Here is a 26,282-nt window from a genome sequence, read left to right on the forward strand (position 1 = left end):
CAAATGGAGGAGTTCTTTTTTTTTGGGGAGGGGGAGGTAAAGGCTGTACTAATGAGCGCTCCACAATGGAAGCGCTCATCAGTAACAATCCGTACAGGAAAATAATTATTGCCGGCAGGGGCACTAAATGACCGGCTTGGCTGGCGAGATACCGGCAGGGTGGCAACCCTAATGGCACTTCACACTTTCAGTCAGGATAAGTAGCGGAATAGAAGAGAGCTGGTCACTGGAACTAAAGCGCCAGCCACAGGTGAGTGGTTTTTTTTTTTAACCCCTGCCAGCACATACTTGATGAAAGGGGCTTCCTGGTCTCAGAGACCCCCTTTAAAGGGATACAGCCATCTTGTAGGGTTTTCTGAGCTGTAACCGGCTCCCCCCTCCCTGACTGATTTGTGACTGCTCCCTGCCTCCAGGGTGTCCTGTCCCCAGTCACGGTGTGATAAATGAGAGGCGACACAGTCAATGGCCGCCGCTCCTGGTGACACTCCTCCTTCCCGCCCTTCCACACGTCACGCTGTCAGACATGAGGCGGCTGAAGGCTAGTGACCTTGTGCCGCCTCTAAGCACTTCTGCTCCGCAGCCCTGACACCCGCACAGCGCCCCGGCATGGAGCTGAAGGAGGCCGTGACGGGGAGAAAGAGGCTCCTGCCCTGGGTGCTGCCCACATGCATCCTCTGCACTAACGGCTTCTTCGCCAACCTGAGACCCTCGGAGCCCTTTGTCACCCCCTACCTGCTGGGGCCGGACAAGAACCTGACAGAGAGGCAGGTGAGTACCAGGCATGGGGGAGCGGCGGCCTGCATCCAGTCATGTGGTAGTGAGGGGGCTGCCATTGTACTGGAGCCTGTGTGCCTACAATAAGGCGAGGGCTACACGACCACATGCATGGCGCGTCACATAGGGCACAACTGCACTGCAACATGTGTCGCACGACAATTTGTATAATCATAGTCTATGGTGTCGCTCTGCGACTGCGAGAATTGCAGAAAAATCAAATTTTAAATGGATTTTTTGCGACTGTCGCAGTGCGACACCATAGACTATCATTATAAAAATTGTCGCTCAACATTGGTGCGACAGAATGTCGCGTGACCAATGTCGTCGTGTAGCCCTAGCCTTCTACAACCGCATGCATCCGTTATGAACGGATCCGGTTGTATTATGTCTTCTATAGCCATGACGGATCCATCATGAACACCATTGAAAGTCGATGGGGGAATGGATCGGTTTTCTATTGTGTCAGAGAAAGCGGATCCGTCCCCATTGACTTACATTGTGTGTCAGGGCGGATTCGTCTTGCTCATCGCCGGACAGAAAAACGCTGCTTGCAGCGTTTTGTGCTGCACAGACCTGAAGCTGCAGAGGCGTGTTCACATGTGGCAGCATTCTCTAGTACCACCAAGGTATAGGAGATAAAAAAAATCTGCAGTGTAAGGCTACTTTCACACTAGCGTTCGGGTGTCCGCTCGTGCGCACCGTTTGAAGGGGCTCACGAGCGGCCCCGAACGCATCCGTCTGGCCCCAATGCATTCTCAGTGGAGGCGGATCCACTGAGAATGCATCCGCCTGCCAGCGCTCAGCCTCCGCTCCGCTCAGTGAGCGGACACCTGAACGCTGCTTGCAGCGTTCGGGTGTCCGCCTGGCCGTGCGGAGGCGAGCGGATCCGTCCAGACTTACAATGTAAGTCAATGGGGACGGATCCGCTTGAAGATGACACCATATGGCTCAATCTTCAAGCGGATCCGTTCCCCATTGACTTTCAATGTAAAGTCTGAACGGATCCGCTCAGGCTACTTTCACACTTAGAAAATTTTCTAAGTAATAATGCAGACGGATCCGTTCTGAACGGATGCAAACGTCTGCATTATCGGAGCGGATCCGTCTGATGAAACATCAGACGGATCCGCTCCGAACGCTAGTGTGAAAGTAGCCTAAACTTTACTCATGGTGGGGATTTGAAATCTGTGGCTTGTCACTTTACCTCAGATTTCAACCTTAGCAATGGTGAGTATCGGCAAAGAGGTATCTCCCAAGGAAAGAGAACCATCTCACTAGTGCCACCTCGTGGAAGTAGTTCCCTATGAGTCCAACTTTAACAAGCCTTGGGACAAGACAAAACAGCCAAGCCAAATATCCAGACAGTGTGATGCCCTGGATGAACAGAATCCTCACCTCCCCTAGTGACTCCCTGGCTCCCCTTCCCTGCTCTCACCCTGGCCTCTGCAATGATGTCTTATCCTGTGGGACCCCTGTAGCCGTCACATGGGACAAGACTTCACAGCAGGAGGCCGAGTAGTGCAGAGACCGGCATGAGAGCAGACAAGGGGAGCCATGCAAGCCATAGAGGAGTGTCTCCATACACCGTGCCGGCCATAGAGGAGTGTCTCCATACACCGTGCCGGCCATAGAGGAGTGTCTCCATACACCGTGCCGGCCATAGAGGAGTGTCTCCATACACCGTGCCGGCCATAGAGGAGTACAATCACAGCCAGAGAGGAGTGCCCCCTGTGTACAATCACAGCCAGAGAGGAGTGCCCCCTGTGTACAATCACAGCCAGAGAGGAGTGCCCCCTGTGTACAATCACAGCCAGAGAGGAGTGCCCCCTGTGTACAATCACAGCCAGAGAGGAGTGCCCCCTGTGTACAATCACAGCCAGAGAGGAGTGCCCCCTGTGTACAATCACAGCCAGAGAGGAGTGCCCCCTGTGTACAATCACAGCCAGAGAGGAGTGCCCCCTGTGTACAATCACAACCAGAGAGGAGTGCCCCCTGTGTGTAATGACATCCAGAGAGCAGTGTCCCTGTGTATAGGGGGCCTTCTCCCATACATAGTGTCAGCCAGCCAGGGGTGCACCTCGTGTACAGTTTCAGTTAGAGAAGTAAATATGTTTGTTTAGCCTCCTTATCAGCCTTGGCTCATGTGCGGGCGGTAGTGACTAGCATATGACCAGCTTATGCCTTCGCCTGAGCACCAGAGGCATTGGTTGTGCTCTTGCTGATCTGTCTCAGTGACTTCTTTACAGTGAAGCTTCTCATAAGGTGGCCCAGTAGAACGTATACATGTGTGTAGAGACGGCATGAGGTAACGGGCTCATTCAGCTGATGGGGGGTGTTCTTTCTGCTCACCTACACCATGTATACTGTCCACTATACTGATCCACCTCCTCTCAGGTGCAGCAAGTAGTGTGGACAGTGTCACCAGGTAACACAGTAACGTGATAGTTCATGGTATTTTGTCTCTGGCGGTCCTTAACTTTCATCATCCGGGATGGTTGAGTCACTGTTACTCAATAGAAGAAACAGTCTCCTTCTGCAGAAAGCCTAAATTGTATTATTAGCTTCACGTGGATTGTGAGTGCAAGCAAGTGCCATAAGAGGAGGTTCCCCTATGTGTATTAGATTGTTGGGTTGTCTATGATTGAAATGTTTTTCTAAATTCCACCCTCCATGTCAGACCTGTAAAGGGGATCTTACTTACCTGCTCCCCACCACTCGATTCCATGCCGGGCTGTCGGCACTGCACTTCAGTCCTCTCATGTAAACCATGGACGGGATCACATTTACTACTGCAGCCAATGAGCAGTGAGTTGGTGCTTGGGGACACATCACTTCTGAGGCCAGTCATTGGCAACAGCAGCAGCACCCGTGATTGCCTCGGAAGATTATATGCAGGGACCGGAAGTGCCGTGAAGAGAAGCGGCAGGAAGCAGGTAAGTATGGTTCCCTTTCCAGGTATCGCAGGGAGTGGTGGAATTTTAAAAACAATTTAATTGTGGATAACAACATTGAGGGTACTTTCACACTTGCGTTAAAGTTTTCCGGTATTGAGTTCCGTCATAGGGGCTCAATACCGGAAAAAAACGCTTCAGTTTTATCCTAATGCATTCTGAATGGAAAGGGAATCTTCGGCCAAAATTTCGGAACAGTTGCCAGAATGCCGCATTATTTTCCATTGAAATGTATTAATGCCGGATCCGGTACCAAGTGTTCCAGAAAAACTGATGCGGTTTTAAAAATGAGAAAAAAAAAAATACCGGGTCAGTTTTTCTGGATGAGACCGGAGAGATGGATCCGGTATTTCAATGCATTTGTCAAACAGATCCAGATCGGGAAACAAATGGTATCCGTTTGCACACGGATTTCCCGGTCTGGCAGGCAGTTCCGGCAACGGAACTGCCTGCCAGATTCCTCTAACGCTAGTGTGAAAGTGCCCTGAGGGAATTTTTTTTACGGATGTATCCAAGTGGCCACAGCACTCTGGTATTCTGTGGCTTTAAGTGGGAGCTAGTCTTCTGTCCCCTTCCTACCATTGGGACCAAACAGTCCCGTATAAGGGTACTTTCACACTAGCGTTATTCTTTTCCGGTATTGAAATCCGGTAAAGGGTCTCAATACCAGAAAAAAACACATCAGTTTTGTCCTAATGCATTCTGAATGGAAAGCAATCCGTTCAGTACGTATCAGGATGTCTTCAGTTCCGTCCCTTGTACGGTATTTGACCGGACAAAATCCCGGAACACTACCGCACTTGCCGGATCCGGCATTAATTTCCATTGAAATGTATTAATGCCGGATCCGGTACAAAGTGTTCCGCAAATTGCCGCATCCGGTTTTCTGGTCTGTGCATGCTCTGGGACATAGGAGGAGCTATTTTTACTTTTGAAAAATTAAATACCGGATCTGTTATTCCCTCTAACGTATCCAGAAAAAAAGGCTTTCTGTTTGTACACGGCTTGCCAGATCCGGCAGGCAGTTCTGTTGCCGGAACTGCCTGCCAAAATCAAGAAATACTAGTGTGAAAGTACCCTAAGGCTCCATTTACACGTCTGCAATTTCGTTCCGCGTTTTGCAGAACGGAATTGCGGACCCATTCATTCCTATGGGGCAGCACGATGTGCTGCCCAGACACAAAATTGCGGATCTGCACTTCCGGGTCCACACTTCCGTTCCGCAAAAAAATAGAACATGTCCTATTCTTGTCCGCAATTGCGGACAAGAACAGGCATATTCTATTAGTGCCGGCAATGTGCGGCCGCAAAATGCGGAACGCACATTGCCGCTTTCTGTGTTTTGCGGATCCGCGGCTCTTTGGATCCGCAAAACACGTTGCGGACGTGTAAATGGAGCCTAAGAGAATTATTCATCCAGCCAAACAGTGCATAAATGGCAGTAAATGTATGCGATATTTTAGGCTTTAGAGTTAGGAAGCCCTTTCTCAAGCAAGTCCACGCTGAGGTTCTGCACATGATCCCAGCAGAGCCTGAGAGAGGGCTTGCTAACTCGCATACGTTTACTGCCATTGATGCACCTTTCAGCTGGCTGAATAAATCAATTCATTCAAATCCCAACTTGGTGTGCTGTCTCATACTGGATTGTTTGGAGTTTTGTTTTTAACTGAAGTTAAAAATCATTTTTTATTGGGTTTTATTAAAAATGTTCAAAAACAAACTGAAATCTTTTAGGTAGAGGGAAGAAAACAAAAAAAAAACTAAAATAATGTGGTTGCATAAGTGTGCACACCTCTTATAACTGGGGATGTAGCTGTGTTTAGAATTAAGCAATCACATTCAAAATCATGTTAAATAGGAGTCAGGATACACCTGCCATCATTTAAAGTGCCTCTGATTAACCCCAAATATAGTTCAGCTCCTCTAGTTGGTCTTTCCTGAAATTTTCTTAGTTGCATCCCACAGCAAAAGCCATGGTCCACAGAGAGCTTCCAAAGCATCAGAGGGATCTTATTGTTAAAAGGTATCAGTCAGTGAAGACAGTCATCATCAAGTGGAGAAAATATGGCACAACAGTGACATTACCAAGAACTGGACGTCCCTCCAAAATTGATGAAAAGACGAGAAGAAAACTGGTCTGGGAGGCTACCAAGGGGCCTACAGCAACATTAAAGGAACTGCAGGAATATCTAGCAAGTACTGGCTATGTGGTACATGTGCCAACAATCTCCCGTATTCTTCATATGTCTGGGCTATGGGTTATAGTGGCAAGACGAAAGCCTTTTCTTACGAAGAAAAACATCCAAGCCAGGCTACAATTTGCAAAAACACATCTGAAGTCTCCCAAAAGCATGTGGGAAAAGAGTTATGGTCTGATGAAAGCAAGGCTGAACTTTTTGGCCATAATTCCAAAAGATATGTTTAGTGCAAAAACAACACTGCACATCACCAAAAGAACCCCATACCCACAGTGAAGCATGGTGGTGGCAGCATCATGCTTTGGGGCTGTTTTTCTTCAGCTGGAGCTGGGGCCTTAGTTAAGCTAGAGGGAATTATGGACAGTTCCAAATACCAGTCAATATTGGCACAAAACCTTCAGGCTTCTGCTAGAAAGCTGAACATGAAGAGGAACTTCATCTTTCAGCATGACAACGACCCAAAGCATACATCCAAATCAACAAAGGAATGGCTTCACCAGAAGAAGATTAAAGGGAACCTATCACCAGGATGTTGTGCATAGAGCTGGGGACATGGGCTGCTAGATGGCCGCTATCACATCTGCAATACCCAGTCCCCATAGCTCTCTGTGCTTTTATTGTGTTAAAAAACCATTTTGATCCATATGCAAATGAACCTGATATGAGTCCTGTGTCCGGAGATGAGTCCAATTTTCTGAGCGCAGCACCGCCCAGCGTCCTCCGAATCTCCTCCTTGCTGGCTGACGTCACAGAGCTGGAGCGCCGAAATCTCGCGATGCGCAAGCTAGCGCATGCGCAGTGTCGGCATCATGTTCATTCCCTGTGCTGGCATCAGCACAGGGAACGAACTACGCATGCGCTAGCTCGCGCATCGCGAGATTTCGGCGCTCCAGCTCTGTGACGTCAGCCAGCAAGGAGGAGATTCGGAGGACGCGGTGCTGGGCTCCTTTCCGCTGGACTCATCTCCGGACACAGGACTCATATCAGGTTCATTTGCATATGGATCAAAACGTTTTTTTAACACAATAAAAGCACACAGAGCTATGGGGACTGGGTATTGCAGATGTGCTAGCGGCCATCTAGCAGCCCATGTCCCCAGCTCTATGCACAAAATCCTGGTGACAGGTTCCCTTTAAAGTTTTGGAATGGCCCAGCCAGAGCCCAGATCTGAATCCGATTGAAAATCTGTGGGGTGATCTGAAGAGGGCTGTGCACAGGAGATGCCCTCGCAATCTGACAGATGTGGAGTGTTTTTGCAAAGTAGAGTGGGCAAATCTTGCCAAGTCAAAATGTGCCATGCTGATAGACTCATACCCAAAAAGACTGAGTGCTGTAATAAAATCAAAAGGTGCTTCAACAAAGTATTAGTTTAAGGGTGTGCACACTTATGCAACCATATTATTTTATTTTTATATTTTTTCTTCCCTCTTCCTAAAAGATTTCAGTTTGTTTTTCAATTGAGTTGTACAGTTTATAGGTCACATTAAAGATGGAAAAAGTTCTGAAATGATTTATCTTTGTCTCATTTTTTTAGAGCACAGAAACCTGACATTTTAACAGGGGTGTGTAGACTTTTTATATCCACGGTATGACATTCAATAGTAAGCTGTAGAATGATGTTCACATTTAAATCTGTCAGCTGATCCCTCTGACAGCTCAGTCTCCAGCCCCTCCTGTGTTCTCTTGAATGATCATCTAACCTCAGTTATGGTTAAATCAAAGCTGATTAGGAAAACCAGGAGGGGCTGAGGAGCCGTTAGAGTTTGTCTGATGGTTTTTACTGTGGTCAGCTTTCCATGTACTGTTCTATTTAGAAGCTGCGGACAAGACAAATAGTTGCACATTTTTAATAAACCCTGTTTATATAAAATATTTTTAGATAAAATACATGAACTTCTCTAATAAAAAGATACCCCCAACGGTGACCATTGACTTTAATCCCTTATCTAGACATTACACATATCCACTGAGATCTGGAGGTGCCAATACATCTTAGATAGTTACCAGCTGTTCCTCCAGACAACCCCATATACATGGATCCTTGGCTGGGGAATTAGCGGCTGTCTCCCTCTAGCAGATGTTGGGAAAGGGTCCATCCACATTAGCTGGATAGGCCTTATTCACACAGTGATTTCCATCAGTGATTCTGGTGCGGCTTTAAACACAGCGCAGGAGCAGATCTCACTTGGAAGTGGTTCATATCAATTCCAGCTTCCTACTCCTAAAGAAGCTATGTGCCAACAGAGGTGAGGAATAAGGAATTATGTGCCTTCTACCATATGGTTGGGGACTCCTGTGCGATGTCTGATGTTCTAATACAGTACATTATTTTATATATGGGTGTAGTTCGTCCTGTTCCTAGAGTACCCCACTCACAACGATCTTCCATTTATTTCTAGGTGTTTAATGAAATTTATCCGGTTTGGACGTATTCTTACCTGATCTTGCTCTTCCCAGTCTTCATTGCTACAGACTATCTGCGATACAAGCCTGTGATCATCCTGCAGGGGCTCAGTCTTATCATCACCTGGTTCATGCTCCTTTACGCTCAGGGGACTCTTGCCTTACAATTTCTGGAATTTTTCTACGGCATGTCCACAGCCACAGAAATTGCCTATTATTCATATATTTACAGCATGGTAGAACCCGAAGTCTACCAGAAAGTGACCAGCTACTGCCGCACTGCCACATTAACCGGCTTCACCGTAGGGTCTGTTACTGGCCAGGTTCTGGTGTCTGCGGCCAACTGCTCTCTATTCACTCTGAATGTCATCTCCTTGATCAGTGTCTCAATTGCATTTTCTACCTCTTGGTTTTTGCCAATGCCAATGAAAAGCCTTTTTTTCCACCAAAACTTAATTAATGCCAAGAAAAGCCTGAGTCTTCAGTCTGGAAATGGGGGAAGTCAACTAAATGGTGACTTGGAGTGCTCTGCTGAGGAGGTTGAAGTTCGGGTACCCTTGAACGCTGATGCACACAATACTGGGGACCAGGTAATAGCTGTATATATGAATATACAAGTCTATGTATTATTCTGGTGCAGCACAGTGTCCCACAAGTCCAGCATCACACACATCTGATGTAGGGGCATGCAGAAAACAAAACTCAGAATGTGCCCTACTGTTACTTAAAAGAGTATCCCAGTTATAACAGGTTATCACTTTGGAAGTGGTTCATATCAATTCCAGCTTCCTACTCCTAAAGAAGCTATGTGCCAACAGAGGTAAGGAATAAGGAATTATGTGCCTTCTACCATATGGTTAGGGACTCCTGTGCGATATCTGATGTTCTTAAACAGTACATTATTTCATATATGTGTGTAGTTCGTCCTGTTCCTAGAGAACCCCACTCACAATGATTGGTATCAGATTGGTAGTGGTCCAATTTCTGGGACTACCACTGATCAGGAGAATCTGGAGCCCCATACCTTGAAATGCATGAAGCGGCTAATTGTTGTGTTGTGCTGCTCTCTTCTTCCTCTATGGGACTTTTGCAGATAGGTGAATACAGCCTATTTTTGGAAATCCCTGTGATTAGGGTATAAATTGTTATAAGCTGAATACTCTTAACCCCTTGCCGCATCCTCACGTGCATATGCGTGATGTGATCGGGCGGGTGCAGGAGCTGCACCTGCCCAATCAGCATGTGCCTGGCTGTTACTGGTAGCCGGGCCCCTGCTGCATCTGCTGGCATTGCTGTATGCGGATTAACCCTTTCACATGTCGCGGTCAGCGCTAACCACGGCACGTGCGGGGTTTACAGAAGGAGGGGGCTCCTTATTCCATCAACCTCCCGCTCTGCGCTGACAGGGGGGCGATGGTTGCCATGGCAGCTCTGATGCCTTACACAGGCATTGGGGCCTGCCAGCTACGGAGGCCCAGGAGATCCAGCCTGCAGACTGGGTCTCCTAGGCAACTGTCAGAGTCTTACTGAAAAGGTGAAGTCCCACAGTGGGACAAATATAAAATTAAAATAAGTGTTTTTTAATAATAATAAAAATGTAAGTTTCAAGTTGAAAAAAAGCACCCTCACCATAAAATAGTGTTTAAAATAAAAACCGACATATAAGTTATAGCCACATCCGTAACGACGTGCTCTATAAAAATGTGTCATAATCTACCACCTCAGGTGAACGCCATAAAAAATAAAGAAAAACTGAGCAAAAAATTCAATTTTTGTCACCTTACATCACAAAAAGTGTAATTCCAAGTGATCAGAAATACATATGTAACCCAAAATAGTACCAATCAAACTATCATCTCTTCCCGCAAAAAATGAGCCCTTACGTAAGACAATCGCCCAAAAATAAAAAATAAATATGGCTTTTAGAATATGGAGACACTAAAACATGTTTTTTTTTTCTTCAAAAATGATTTTATAGTGTAAAACTCAAATAAATTTAAAAAAGTAGACATATTAGGTATTGTTGCGTTGGTAATGACCTGCTCTATAAAAATATCACATGATCTACCCCCTCAGATGAACGCCTAAAAAAATAAAATAAAACTGTGCCAAAAATGCCATTTGTTTTTGTCACCTTCATCACAAAAAGTGTAATTCCAAGCAATCAAAAAGACGTATGTACCCCAATATAGTACCAATCAAACCATCATCTCTTCCCGCAAAAAATGACCCCCTACATAAGACAATCCCCAAATGATTAAAAAAATATATAAACTTTCAGAAAAGGGAGATACTAAAACATAATTTTTTTTCTTCAAAAATGCTTTTATAGTGTAAAACTGAAATACATTTTTAAAAAGTAGACATTTTGTTAGGTATCTCCACGTCCATAATGATCTGCTCTATAAAAATATTGTATGACTTGCCCCCTAAGGTGAACACCATAAAAAAAAAAAAAAACTGTGCAAAAAAGTGCAATTTTTTTTTGGCACCTTTCATCACAAAAAGTGTAATACCAAGCGATCAAAAAGTCATATGCAACCCAAAATAGTACCAATCACACTGTCATCTCTTCCTGCAAAAAATTAACCTACATAAGACAATCGCCCAAAAAATAAAAAAAAGTATGGCTTTCAGAAAACATGATTTTTAATTTTTTCAAAAATGCTTTTATTGTGTAAAATAGAAATTCATAAAAAAAGTAGACATATTAGGTATCACCACGTCCGAAACAACCTGCTCTATAAAAATATCACATGATCTAACCCTTAGGCCTCTTGCACACGAATGTGTGAGCCCTGTGGCCGTGCTGCGGCCCGCAAATTGCTGGCCGCAATGCACAAACACCAACCGTGCACGGAGCGCACACGTTCATGTGAAAGAGGCCTTAAGGTGAATTCCGTAAAAAAATAAAAACTCTCCCAAAACAACCGATTTTTTTTTTTGTCACTTTGCCACAAAAAGTGTAATATTGTGATCAAAAAAATCATATGTATCCAAAAATGGTACTTATAAAAATGTAAACTTTTTCTGCAAAAAATGAGCCCCTACACAAGATGAGCGGCAGAAAAAAATAAAATATAGCTTTCAGAAAATGGTGACACAAAAAATATTTTTTCACAAATGCTTTTTTGTATAAAACTGAAATAAAAATTAGAAAAATAGACATATTAGGTATTGCTGTATAAAAATATCACATGACCTCCCCCCTCAGGTGAACGCTGTTAAAAAAATTAAAAGTGTGCCAAAATAGACATTTTTTGGTTACCTTGCCCCCAAAAAAGTGACATATTGAATGATCAAAAAATGATATGTACCTAAAAATTGTACCAATAAAAATGGCAGCTCTTTCTGCAAAAAAACAGAGCCCCTGCACAAGACGATCGGCAGAAAAATAAAATAAATGTATCTTTCACAAAATGAAGATACAAAAACATTATTTTTGTTTTAAAAAATGCTTTATTATGTAAAACTGAAACAACAACAAAAATACACATATTTGGTATTGTCACTTCCATATCAACCGGCTCTATAAAAACAAACATGATCTAACCTGTCAGGAGAACTCCATAAAAAAAAACTAAAAAAACACTGCCAATACTATAGGGGTGCATCAGGGGGTCTTCAAATGTGTCCTGGCAACTTTAAAATTATCCCAACGACATCTGCCCTCCCAAATCCATATGGCGTTCCTTTCCCTCTGCACCCTGCCGTGTGCCCATACAGTAGTTTACAACCACATATGACATTTTTCTGTAAACTGCAGAATCAGGGTAATAAATTATTGAGTTTTCTTTGGCTATTAACCCTTGCCGTGTTACAGGGAAAATAGATTAAAATGGAAAATCTGCCAAAAAAGTGAAATTTTGAATTTCACCTCCATTTTCCTTTCATTCTTGTGGGACACCTAAAGGGTTAACAAAGTTTGTAAAATCAGTTTTGAATAACTTGAGAGGTGTAGTTTCTAAAATGGGGCCATTTATGGGTGGTTTCTACTATGTAACCCCCCACAAAGGGACTTCATAACTGAACTGGTCCTTAAAAAGTGGGTTTTGGAAATTTTCGTAAAATTTTTATGAAGTAGACATATGGGAAAGGTACAGTAACAACTATTTTATGAGGTACCACAATCTGCTTTAAAAGCAGAGACAATTAAATTTCAAAAATTGCGAATTTTTCCAAATTTTCTGTAAATTTTGGAATTTTTTATAAATAAAGGTGAAACATATTGACTCAAATTTACAACTAACATGGTCACGAGAAAACAATCTCAGAATGGCCTGGATAAGTAAAAGCGTTCCAGAGTTATTACTACATAAAGTGAAACATGTCAGATATGCAAAATGTGGCTTGGCCCTTGTGGTGAAAACTGGCTTGGTCTTCAGCCCTGGCTTGGTCTGTTTCAGGGCTGAAACTTTACAAAGCTAAGCATTCTGGGTTTAGTTAGCATACTCAGCAGGAAGCAGATGAAAAAAGGAAGTTTTGTATGTAAACATCCTGCCAGGATGCAGCGATTGTGCAAATGAGGGAAGAAAAGTGCTGATATGAAAAACAGGTATATGAGGCAAAAATATGCAGCGATAAAAATCATAAGAACCTCTTTAAAGGGGTTGTCCGGTTTTCTCATTTTCATGACCTATCCTCAGGCTAGGTCATCCATATCATATTAGCGGGGGTTGCAGCTGTATGACGAGAGCACAGAGTTCTTACAAGCGCCGCATTCTCCCCACTGTTCGCTGTTTACATTGCAGTAGTGGAGAAGTGTAATTACAGCTCTTCTAACCCATTCAAGTGAGGGCAATGTACACACAGAGTAGGTAAACAGGGAGGAGTACACGGCACTTGTATGATTGCTGCTTCTCTGCAGATGATCGGGAGGGTGGGGGTGCCGGGACTTGGACCCCTGCCGATATGATATTGATGATCAGACTGGTGTAAAGTAGAACTGGCTTAGTTGCCCATAGCAACCAATAATATTCCACCTTTCATTTGCCAAAGGAGCTGTGAAAAATGAAAGGTGGAATCTGATTGGTTGCTATGGGCAACTAAGCCAGTTCTACTTTACACCAGTTTGATAAATGACCCCATCTGTTTCCAAAAAGCATGTGACCCAATAACCATAACGGCGCTACCGCTCAGACAATGTCAATTACATGGCACTTGTAATCCATTGTTATGTTGATCACATGAACCTGATAGAAAGATTTTTTTATCTATGGAATGTAGTTAATCTGATTTGTCACCAAGGAATTTTCAGTTTCCACATTACTTGTGATCAATAGAAGAGTGTATTATGAGACCAGTGTAGAGGCTGCCCACTTGCTAAGAAAACCTGTAGATCGCTGAGACCCAGGGCACTCTATAGTGACACATTAGTAAACTGTTCCGCTCAAAAATGGCTGCCGCCTCTTTGAGGCATGAATGTCAACTTTCTGGCTCAGTGGTGGTCAATCTGGGCAGACACATGACAGACATATATTAAATGGGAAATGCAGACCTTCCAACTCTTCAAAGCCCAAGGAGGGACAACCACAGCGGTGCACATCAATTTTTTTTTTACACTAAGCCATGCCTCTAATGCCAGTCATTGCCTATCTATACATGCCCAATGCTACCCAGTCTCCTTTGTGCCTCCCACACTGCCCCACACAGTATAATGCTCCCTTAGTGCCCCCTTCACAATAGTGATGCTCCCTTTGTGCCCCCACACAGTAGCTATGACGCCTTAGTGCATCCCTTACAATAATGCTGCTCGGCTTACAGTAGTGCTGATGACCCTGTAGTGTTAATTAAAAAAAATAAAAATAAATGTAGTACTCACCTAGCCCCATTCCCATGATAAACAGAGCACTTCATGCTCTCCTCATCAGCAGGCGCAAAGCAGTGACTGAAAATGTATCGAGAAATAGCCAGCTTACCAGGATGTAACATTAATGTTGCACATCACGGATGTTCTTATGCTTGACATAAAAATATCCCCAAAAAAGGAAGTATCCAGCGTTCATAAAAGTCCACCTTTATTAAATCATGGTTATAACATTCTCCTGAGATGAACGCAGGACCAAGCCAACATGTTTCCACTAAACATGGTCTTACACATGGCTCCCCTTAAAACTGGTGTCAGTAGTTCTGCATCTCTGTTCTTGACTGATGTCTTGTGCTTACATAGATGAACTTGGCTTCCACGTTATTTCTCTTCTTAACCCCGTCCACTCATTAACATTGGCTCTGCTACTGTTTAAAGGGGTATTCCCACCATAACATGTATGGAATATGCCAGAAATGTCTGATAGACATGGGACCCTCACCTTCATCCAGAGTGGTGGTCCCTTGTGAGACAGCCATGGGGCACAGCATTGAAGCAGAGAATGAATGGAGATGTGGACATGCATGTCTGTTGTCCTCCCTATTCAGTTTATGGGAGTCACAGCTGAGCACCCGCATCTATCAGACATTTCTGGCTTGTCCTGTGGATTTGCCAAAATCTCCAAGGTGGGAATACCTTTTTAACTTTAGGTCTAAAGGTAATCTTAGGGATTGGCAATTAAAATGAATCATGGTTGATCTAAGCAACCTCACCTGACAGACAGGGCCGGCCTTAGGTGTCCAGGCGCCCTGTGCGAGCTAACCTTGTGGCGCCCCCCCCCCCCCCCCCCCAAAAAAAAAAAAAAAAAACACTGCTTGTTGCTGGCATCATGGCATAGGCTGGCTGACTATCCAACCAAGTAGTTACCAGCCCACACACCCCAAAGGCCGGTGTAATGTTATACTTCCCTACTTCGTGAGATTTCCCTACCCTCGTCACTTCCAGTCGCACCGGACATGACGTGAGGAGGTGTGCAGCGCCGCGCAGGCGCACAACGACAGGTTAGGGAAGTTTCACAGCAGAGTGCGCATGCGCCAGGAGCCTCACCAGCGGTTAGGGAAGGGAAAAATTACGTACGGGCCAGTGCTTTTTCCCTACCCTAACCGCTGGTGAGGCTCCCAGCGCATGCGCAGTGTCGGCCGGTGTCCAGCTGAGAACATCCATCCGATCACCGCACCTGTGCACTGGCCCATAATTTTTCCCTACCCTAACCGCCGGCGAGGCTCCCAGCGCATGCGCACTCTGCTGTGAAATTTCCCTAACCCATCGTTGTGCGCAGTGCGCCCCCCCAATATAATAAACATTGGTGGCGCAGTGCGCCCCCCCAATATAATAAACATTGGTGGCGCAGTGCGCCCCCCCAATATAATAAACATTGGTGGCGCAGTGCGCCCCCCCAATATAATAAACATTGGTGGCGCAGTGCGCCCCCCCAATATAATAAACATTGGTGGCGCAGTGCGCCCCCCCAACACCCCAGTATAATAAACATTGGTGGCGCAGTGCGCTCCCCCCCCAATATAATAAACATTGGTGGCGCAGTGCGCCCCCCCAATATAATAAACATTGGTGGCGCAGTGCGCCCCCCCAACACCCCAGTATAATAAACATTGGTGGCGCAATGCGCCCCCCCCCAATATAATAAACATTGGTGGCGCAGTGCGCCCCCCCCAATATAAAAAACATTGGTGGCGCAGTGCGCCCCCCCCAATATAATAAACATTGGTGGCGCAGTGCGCCCCCCCTCAATATAATAAACATTGGTGGCGCAGTGCGCCCCCCCAACACCCCAGTATAATAAACATTGGTGGCGCAGTGCGCCCCCCCAGTATAATAAACATTGGTGGCGCAGTGCGCCCCCCCAACACCCCAGTATAATAAACATTGGTGGCGCAGTGCGCCCCCCCCAATATAATAAACATTGGTGGCGCAGTGCGCCCCCCCCAATATAATAAACATTGGTGGTGCAGTGCGCCCCCCCTCAATATAATAAACATTGGTGGCGCAGTGGGCAGTGCCAATGAGGGTTAAAAAATAATTAACTCACCTCCTCCAATTGATCGTCTTCTGTTCTTTCTTCATGACCTGTCAAAGGACCTGTGGTGACATCACTGTGCTCATCACATGATCCATCACCATGGTAATGGGTCATGTGATGAGCTCAGTGACGTCACCACAGGTCCTGAAGAAAACAGGAGACCGGCAGCTATGCGATCAACTGGAGGAGGTGAGTTAATTATTTTTAATTATTTTTTAACCCTCACTGGCACTTCCCACTGTGCCACCAATGTTTCTTATACTGGGGTGTTGGGGGGGGGGGGGGGCCGCACTGTGCCACCGTTTCTTATACTGGGGTGTTGGGGGGGGGGGGGGCCGCACTGTGCCCCCGTTTTTTATACTGGGGTGTTGGGGGGGGGGGGGCCGCACTGTGCCACCGTTTCTTATACTGGGGTGTTGGGGGGGGGGGCCGCACTGTGCCACCGTTTCTTATACTGGGGTGTTGGGGGGGGGGGGCCGCACTGTGCCACCGTTTCTTATACTGGGGTGTTGGGGGGGGGGGGGCCGCACTGTGCCACCGTTTCTTATACTGGGGTGTTGGGGGGGGGGGGGGGCGCACTGTGCCACCAACGTTTCTTATACAAATACAGGAGGCGGGTGCTGGAATCAAATAGCCGGCACCCGACCTTTGTGACAGGGAGCTGCGATCAGCGGCAGTTAACCCCTCAGGTACCGCACCTGAAGGGTTAACTCAACTGCAGCTGATCGCAGCTCCCTGTCACAGAGGTCGGGTGCCGGCTATTTGATTCCAGCACCCGCCTCCTGTATTTGTATTTCAGGTCAGTTTTTTTCATTGGTGGCGCAGTGGCCACAGCCCCTCCCCTCCTCCTCCTCCTCCTGCCTCTCTTCTTATTGGCAGCAGCGGGGGCAGCAGGCAGGTCAGACAGGGGAGGGGGAGATGGAGGGGGCGCCCCGAGGGAGAACACAAGTACAGCCTCGCCTGCCGCAGATTACATTGCGAGCTGTCGGCCGCCCAGCGCCCCTGTTACTATGGCGCCCTGTGCGGCCGCACAGCCCGCACACCCCAAAGGCCGGCCCTGCTGACAGATCAGTCTTGAATGTACAGTCGGCTTTAGATGACTATGTTACGTAGTGTGCATTGTGAGTAATGTGTATCATCTATTCACAGTTCCCAGAGAAAAAGAGCGTTACATTACAGAAAGTGGTCAGAACTTTGTGGAAGGACTTCTTGGTCTGCTACTCATCCAGAACCCTCCTCTGCTGGTCAGTCTGGTGGGCTTTGTCTGCATGCGGGTATTTCCAAGTGCTGAACTATGCTCAGGGATTATGGGAAAAAGTTGCTCCGTCTTCCCATTCAGATATTTACAATGGCAGTGTTGAAGCTGTGTCTACACTCCTAGGTAAGTTGGCTTAAGGTCAAGCATCTACCTACATGACTACACACATATCCATAAGAGAAGTGGAAGGAAGCTGCATTATAGTGACTCAGCGTCTCTATACTATGTGGATGGCAACCGGTATAATGTGTGCACAGCTGCTTGTGCAACACACACAATGGAACTAGTAGGGTAGTGTAGTTATGCAGATTTTTTGTATGGATTTTTGTGCAGATTTACCTGCATATCCGCAGTGAAATTCACATCTGGATTTTGATGCAGATTTTCCCAAATCTGCACTGAAAATCCGCACAAACGTTGACATGTTGCATATTTCAAAATCCACACCACAGGTCATTTTCCTCTAGTAAAAAAATTGTACATGAGATTTGGAAAATCGCATTGTTTTTTCTGGTCCTGTATTACACTGTGGCTTTTCCGCACAAAAATCTGTGCGAAAAACCTGTGCGTAATACGCACCGTGTGCTTATGGCCTATGGGTATATTCACAAGTGGCAGATTGTTGCCCTACATTTCTGCCAAATGCACATGCTGCAGAAACAACCTCCTTCAGATGTATGGAATGGATTTTTAATTGCAAAAATTTCTGCAATGAAACTGCTGCATGTGAATATACCCTGAGAGAGGATCACTGCAGAAGGGGTCTTTCCCCCTTTCTCTTTGCACTGGAGAACTACAGGGTCCTCATTAAAAAGACGCTAAGGTTAGAGAATTTTGTAATAAATACTAGCAACACGTACATCTGTAGCATTCGCCAGGCTTACTGGTAAGGCCCGCCACACAGTTAATGTCATTGGCACTTACTGGTAGATCCACCACACTATGCAGTGTAGAGCGCCGGCTGTTTGCTTGGAGAACGCTTCATCCGTACCATGATATCATCTTCACCCTTGAGCACATCTGCCTTTTGAACTGCAATCTGAAGGATAAAACAAAGTATTCTGTATTCTACCCCTCACCAGTGTTTAGAATAGGTGAAGGGCTAGGGCTACTTAGTCTCCAGCCTGAAGACCCCAATCATCCCCTACTAATAAATATTTCAAGTAAACTCCTACCCCTGTGAACAAACTTGCTACCTGGAATGGACCAGGAGGTGAGGGACCAGATTTGTACAGGAGCATTCTGCATGTTTCAGGAGCTTGCAGAAAGTTCACTCACAAATATGGACGTGTTTCTGGGGCTTCCGCTCTGTTCCATCTCTTTACCTGGATTCAACAACTCCCAACATATGGAGCATGATGTGGATTCTTCAAACTGTAACTCAACATAGATTTTTGTTGCCTTTTTTTATGTCTCGTTTCTTTTCTATAGGTGCAGTTGCCGTCTTCATTTTTGGCTATGTTAAGATTTCCTGGTCCACGTGGGGCGAGCTGCTGCTGGCTGGTTTCGCTCTGATTATTGCGGTGACTGTATATATCATGGATGTAATTCGAAACATTTGGGTTTGCTATGTCATGTACATCATCTTTCGAAGTATCTACATGATTCTCATTACCATTGCGACGTAAGTAATCTCTTATCCTGTCGTTATAATAGGTTTCTAATAACTAGGTTTTTAATAAGTGCTGCTTATATATGTCATAGTGTAACAGCGGCTGCTGTGTGCCGATGTTCCCCTGCTTACCGCCACGGTTCCGGGCGCCGTGTTCAGCGGTGATCTGCGGCCGGTGCTTCCCGTTTCACCGCTGCAGTCCTGGGCTCTGTCTGTGTGGGTGCTGTTCTGGATCCGCTCCACAGTTTGCTGTCAGCCCTGGCCACAGCATGCATGCTGTTTGTTCCTGCTGCACTTCCTTAAGGGCCGGCGCGTGTCACTTCCTGGGCTTTGTGGCTTAGGCCATGTGACCTCGCTGACCTATCCTAGCCCCCCTGTGCATATATAAGTGGCTCAGCCCCCTTCCCAGATGCCTTGGCGTCAAGGTCCTTGTGTCCTGCTAAGGTTCCTGATAACCACTTGTGTTCCTGACTCGTACTTGTGTTCCTGGATTCCGCTACCCATCTGATCCCTGCCTGTTTGCCTTGACTCTCCTGTTGCCGATCTGGATTGCCTGACCTGTACCTGTGCCATCTGCCCTGACCTTTTGCCTGTCTGACTTCTGCCTCATCCTTCAGTCCTGCACTGTTGCTCCTGGTAACGACCCCGCCTTCTGACATCGCCTGTACCTCTTGTACCTTTCTCCGGTACCTCATGATCCGCCTGGACCAGCTGCCTCGTGTGCCTATCCTCTTCAATAGGTAGCAACCTGGTGTTCCCCTCGGGAAAGTCTATCCCCTCCATCAGGGGTACTGTGAAGAATCGAGGGGTTCACTTAGACAATGCCCTTAGAGGAGGTGGGACTTGTGGCACAGTGGGTTCACACCCGCTGATTTGTAACACATAGCCTATCATATGTCAGTGGTTTTCCCCATGCCATACAGATTTTAGGAAAATGAGGTCTAGCGACCTGTTTGATGGGGTCCTCACTGATAAAGGTCCACCTGCCTAGAACAGTAAGAGAGCTGTGATCATTGGCAAAATAGCATCTCTGAATGGGCCAGAAAACCCTGCATCCAGATATATGTAATATAGCATTGCGTAGGGTCAGTATTAGGGATGAGCGAATCAACTTCGGATGAAACATCCAAAGTCGATTCGCATAATACTTAGTTTGAATACTGTACGGAGCGAGTGCTCCTTACAGTATTAGAATGTATTGGCTCCTATGAACCGAAGTTATTACAGTCACGCGAGACTTGTATCTGGCATTTATGGTCAGTTTTTCCAGCACTAGGGGGTGGGACTAGCTGCTGTGATGTCTTCCATACACAATCTCACACACACACACACAGATCCTAATCTGTATCTCTCTGTAGCACATGCTCAGAAGCAGCAGCATGGAGGACATTATACAGCAGTACTGAGCAGTGTAGCTGTGAATCCAGCACTAGGATGAACCAGAACACTTAAAAGGGGTATTCCCATCTGAGACAATGGGGGCATATCATTAGAATATGTCCCCATTGTCTGATAGGGACTCGCACCTATATCAAGAATGGAGCGGGGAAAGTGGTGGCTGGAGGACCCCTGGTCTGGCCACCACCAAACGCTCTCCCCATAGAAGTGAATGGGAGTGCACCGCGCTTGCTTAGCCACCACTCCCATTCATTTCTATGGGGCCGACGGAAATGGTCAACGCTCAGCTATTTTTTACGTCCCCATAGAAATGAATGGAGTGCTGCCGCACATGCGTGGTGCGCCCTCTAGGACTTTGCCGGCTCCCTTTACAAAATAGGTGCGGGTCCCAGCAGTGAGACCCCCCCCAGACAATGGGGGCATATCCTAGCGGTATACCCCATTGTCTGAGATAGGAATACCCCTTTAATAGATGCAGCATTATCTCTTTGGCTACCTCCTCTTCCTCATCGCCTCTAGACTTTAGTGAGCAGCATGTAACCTGATCCCTCAGTGAAGCTGATCTGTCTTCTGCTTCTCTCAAGATAGATTTTACCAGTGAATTGAGAGCGAGCGACCAGTGCAGGTAGAAGTATTAGTTACCGTAATTGTATGTAATCAGGAGCGCTGTGTATTGCCGGTACTTACAACTAGAAGCGGTAGGTAGCAGAGAGGAGGGAGAAGGAAGGCCGGGAGGACGGACGCTGGCAGCGTGAGTCATACGTCATGCGTCCACGCCGCCTGCTTCATTCATTCATAAAGTGGGCGGCGCAGCCGCATGACGTATGACTCACGCTGCCAGAATCCGTCCTCCCGGCCTGCCTTCTCCCTCCTCTCTGCTACCTACCGCTTCTAGTTGTAAGTACTGGCAATACACAGCGCTCCTGATTACATAAAATTACAATTACGGTAACTATTAGACATAGGATCATACAGTGAGCGGGGCCCGTGTAGTAGAACACAGTCACTGCACGGGTCCCGCTGTCATTTTAAAAGCATATGCCAGCCCCCAGTCCCGCCTCCCTCACAGCTGATACACCCGCCGCACGGCATCGCGGCGGGTGTATCATTGAAAACCCGACAAAATCGGCAGCATTCGCCGTATAAGATGCACTGCTATTTTCCCCCCACTTTTGGGGGGGAAAAAGTGTGTCTTATATGGCGAAAAATACGGTAAATCAATCTATATATTCGGTAGGACAATAGTAACCTGAAGCAGTTGTTTAATACATAGTCCGTAATACTTGGTTGACACAGAGAGAAAATTGTGGTAAACTTTCTGGAGCACATGCTGTGAGACGTTCCTTTGGAGTTTCAGAGATAGCATGTGCCATGTCTCCCAACTAGAGCATGAGTGTTTACGTGTGTGATGTACACTGGTGATAAAGGGCAGGTCGTACAGTACATTGTGTTCCTCATAGGGGCAGAAAACCTCACTTGGTGCCTGGAGATTCATACACATAATTACTAAACCAAACAAGGTATGTCACGAGTAGCCTTCATAAACATATAAAGTGCTGAAAACGACCACCTTCTGGCTTAATTCCATTAGTAAATTTAATATCTCAATGTTTTATTTTGTGCCCAGCCATTGATTATGCGCATTGCCTTTGAAGACTAAAATTCTTTTTTTTGCAAAGATTTCAGATTGCTGCAAATCTAAACATGGAGTGCTATGCCCTTGTTTTCGGAGTTAACACTTTCATTGCCCTGCTATTACAAACTCTGATGACTGTGATTGTTGTGGATTCCAGCGTTCTTGGCTTAGATATATTTACACAAGTAAGTCCTTTGCTTTACTATTATCAGCTTGTCCTTTAACTCTAAGGAATGTGTGTAATGGTTTATGGTGACGGTGGTTTTCCATATGTTTTCATAAGGTGCATAATTAAATAATACTAAAGTGGAGCTTTTCTTCAGCCACTGCTTTACATTAGGATGTGAGTGATTGTGCTGAGCTTTTTCAGCATCCACCTACAGAGCTCTGGATCCATTATAACCTTGCACATTATTGATCCTGACATATTACCTAAGGGGACGTCCAGACTTCACAGCCGGACTACTGTTCTAGAGGGAGGTCCAGACTACACAGCCAAAATGCTGCTATAGGGGGAGGTCCAGACTACACAGCCATACTGCTGCTATAGGGGGAGGTCCAGACTACACAGCCAAAATGCTGCTATAGGGAGAGGTCCAGACTACACAGCCATACTGCTGCTATAGGGGGAGGTCCAGACTACACAGCCAAAATGCTGCTATAAGGGGGAAGTCCAGACTACACAGCCAGACTGCTGTTATAGGGGGAGTTCTAGACTACACAGCCAAAATGCTGCTATAGGTGGAGGTCCGGACTACACAGCTTGAATGTTGCTATATGGGGAGGTCCAGACTACACAGTCAGACTGCTGTTGTAGGTGGAGGTCCAAACTACACAGCCAGACTACTGCTATAGGGAGAGGTCCTGAGTACACAGCCAGACTGCTGCTATGGGTGGAGGTCCTGACTACAGAGCTAAACTGCTGCTATAAGAGGGGGCAGACTATTCAGCCAGACTGCTGCTATATGGGGAGGTCCAGACTACCCAGCCAGACTGCTTCAATAGGGGTGATCCAGACTACACAGCCAGACTGCTTCAATAGGGGGTGATCCAGACTACACAGCCAGACTGCTTCATTAGGGGGTCATCCAGACTACACAGCCAGACTGCTGCTATAGGGGGAGGTTCAGACTCCACAGCCAAAATGCTGCTATAATGGGAGGTCCAGACTACACAGTGAGACTGCCGCTATAGGGGGAGGTTCAATCTACGCAGTCAAATTGCTTCAATAGGTGAAGGCTCAGACTACACAGCCTGACTGCTGTTATACAGGGAGGTCCTGACTACACAGCCAGACTTCTGCAGTAGGGGGAGGTCCAGACTACTCAGCCTGAATGCTATTATGCAAGGAGATCTAGACTACACCTTGACTACACAGCCAAAATGCTGCTATGGGGGGAATTCCAGACTACACAGCCAGACTGCTGCTATGGGGGGAGGTCCTGACTACACAGACAAATTGCTTCTATAGGGGGAAGTTCAAACTATACAGCCAGACTTCTGAAATGGGGGGGGTCCAGACTACAAAGGCTGACTGCTGTTATAGCGGGTGGTCTAAACTACACAGCCAAAATGTGTTGCTGTATGGGTAGGTCCAGACTGCTTCTATAGTTAGAGGTCCTGATTACACAGCCTGACTACTGCTATAGGGGGAGGTCCTGACAACAGACTGACTACTGCTATAGGTGGAGGTTCAAACTACACAGCCAAACTGCTTCAATAGTGGAAGGTCCTGACTGCAAAGCGAGATTGCTGCTATAGAGGAAGGTTCAAACTACACAGCCAGACTGCTGCTATAGGGTGATGTCCTGACTACACAGCCAGACTGCTGCTATAGGGTGATGTCCTGACTACACAGCCAGACTGCTGCTATAGGAGGTGGTCTTGACTATACAGCCAGACTGCAGTTATAGGGAGTATGGCTCTCAATGATATATGTCCAAACTGTTATGCTTGTTCATTACTTTATTCCACAGTTCATTTTGTATATATTGTATGTGTTTTTAACGTTTCATTTATTATATTATTATTTATTTACATTATTTTGATGGTTTAAGTATTTTGCAATAAAAACAGATTTAGTTCCTGGCCCTCCATTAGCATGCATACCCTCTTGTTTATTCTTTGTTTGCTGTTCTTAAAAAGTATTGTCTTTTTTACTTGCAGTTTAAAATTTATGCTGGGTATTTTGCAGTCATTGCAATGATAATTTTTGTGAGTGGATTGTACCACTGTGTGAATAACTGTCAACGACCGAAGCAGGATAAACTGGACTCTTCAGGGACATGAAAGATGCTTCTAAAGAATAGTATCTGGAAAATAATGAAGTATATCTCAGGATGCAGCGCTGTGTCCAGTACTTGAAGCATACAGCACCTGATACTGACAAATCCTGCTATATTTATGAATTTTAATGTAAATTGCGTTCATGTTGATAATTGGTTATACGAACGTAATTGAGAGGGTTTATAGTGGATGTTAATTTTATGTATAGACATCCACAGTAAGCGCAAGTATAGATTATTTTTCATATTTGCTCTTTAAAGGCCATGTACATCTTCTTCGTGGGCAATTTTATTATAATTGGATTTTATTCATTTTGGGCTAAAAATCTTTTTTCAATTAGTCTTTATTAAAAATATTGAGCCGTTCTGTCACAAAGGTTTAACAGTTTGTCTAGCTGCGTGAATCATACGTTTTACTTTCACTTTGTGCCATTCATCTAATAAAATAACTATTAGATCGGTGGGAGTCCTATCACTGGGACCTCCACCAATCACGAGATTGGGGACCCCGTGGAGCACCCAAAATGAACTAAAAGGTTGATCGGGCATGTATGCAGTGGCTCCATTCATTTCTATGTTAGTTCCGGACATAGCTGGTTCGTTATCAGTGGGGGCCCCAAGGGTAGTACTCCCGCTGATCTGATAGTTATTCATTATCCTGTGGATATGACCAGAATACTTTAAGTGAATGGGTGCTGAGCTGCAGTAACCAAACATGGCCACTACAGTTTGAACAGTGCTGTGCTTCCGGCTCCTTAACGGTAGTTCCGGCAGCTGCATGGAACAGTTGGCTGGTGGGAGTGCTGGGTGCCAGACCCCTACCAAGCTAATATTGATGAACATATCCTTAGGATTGGATAATGTATTACAATTAAATCATTTAGATAACTTCTCCTATGCAAAACACCAAGGCTTAAAGGGGTTCTGCACTTTCATTTAACTGATGATCTATCCTCTGGATAGATCATCAGCTTCTGATCGGCAGGGGTCCGACACCCGGGTCCCCTGCCGATCAGCTGTTTGAGAAGGCAGCGGCGCTCCAGCAGCAGCGCCGCGGCCTTCTCACTGTTTACCGCCGGCCCACTGACGTCACGCCTAGTATCAACTAGCGTGGGCGGGGCTAAGCTCTGTTCACTTGAATGGAGCTTAGCCGCGCCTACGCTAGTTGATACTAGTCGTGACGTCAGTGGGCCGGCGGTAAACAGTGAGAAGGCCGCTGCGCTGCTGGAGCGTCGATGCCTTCTCAAACAGCTGATCGGTTGGGGTCCCGGGTGTCGGACCCCCGCCGATCAGAAGCTGATGATCTATCCAGAGGATAGATCATCAGTTAAATGAAAGTGCAGAACCCCTTTAATGAGCTTGCTAAACTGGCTAAATTCTATAACCACATTGTGAAAGCACATTTATGTAGACAGTATCTGCATGTAGTCAACTGCATCATAACTGCGCTGTGGGGCAGCACCCTCAGAGATCTATATAATAATGATTGCTTTATTGTGAAATCTGTGTCAGATAATCATTAATTAGGTAGAGCAGGTTCTTTGCCTTTCTTGCCGGTTGTATTTTAAGTCAACCATTTTACTCAGTAGGCGAACTCCAAGGCTACTATTCTTGGGGCCAACTGATTACCAATAAATGGTTCAATTTTACAGACAGACTGTATATATACTAAATATTCATATAATATATTTATCTATGTTTTTTTACTTGTAAATTTTTTGAGATATGTATGAAACGAATGCACAATGAAGTATTACATTGCTATCTGTTCACATTGCCTTAAAGGGGTTTTCCCATCAGGACAAGCCCAGTCCTTATGTTCTGTTAGACATAGACCCTATGTAAGGGATCATGCACACA

The 26,282-nt window shown here is 45.8% G+C and overlaps 1 protein-coding gene across 1 annotated transcript; it reads left to right on the forward strand.

Moving 5' to 3' along the window:
* Positions 1 to 514: 514 nt before the first annotated feature.
* SLC19A2 (solute carrier family 19 member 2) lies at positions 515 to 25,333 on the forward strand. Its single transcript, XM_040423827.1, has 6 exons — positions 515 to 768; positions 8,326 to 8,919; positions 17,383 to 17,614; positions 18,923 to 19,115; positions 22,181 to 22,322; positions 24,304 to 25,333. Exons 1-6 carry the CDS (start codon positions 607 to 609, stop codon positions 24,424 to 24,426), a joined length of 1,446 nt encoding a protein of 481 aa, XP_040279761.1. The 5' UTR covers positions 515 to 606; the 3' UTR covers positions 24,427 to 25,333.
* The last annotated feature ends 949 nt before the right edge of the window (positions 25,334 to 26,282 follow it).

Source organism: Bufo bufo, chromosome 3, assembly GCF_905171765.1.
Source record: "Bufo bufo chromosome 3, aBufBuf1.1, whole genome shotgun sequence".
Classification (NCBI taxonomy): Eukaryota; Metazoa; Chordata; class Amphibia; order Anura; family Bufonidae; genus Bufo; species Bufo bufo.

What these genes read in the sequence shown, in the direction of transcription:
- SLC19A2 (XM_040423827.1), top strand. Translation starts at nt 607, where the DNA reads ATGGAGCTGAAGGAGGCCGTGACGGGGAGAAAGAGGCTCCTGCCCTGG. An exon ending in AGAACCTGACAGAGAGGCAG is followed by an intron (nt 769 to 8,325) that starts GTGAGTACCAGG and finishes ATTTATTTCTAG; the next exon opens with GTGTTTAATGAAATTTATCC. An exon ending in ATTCTCATTACCATTGCGAC is followed by an intron (nt 19,116 to 22,180) that starts GTAAGTAATCTC and finishes TTTTTTGCAAAG; the next exon opens with ATTTCAGATTGCTGCAAATC.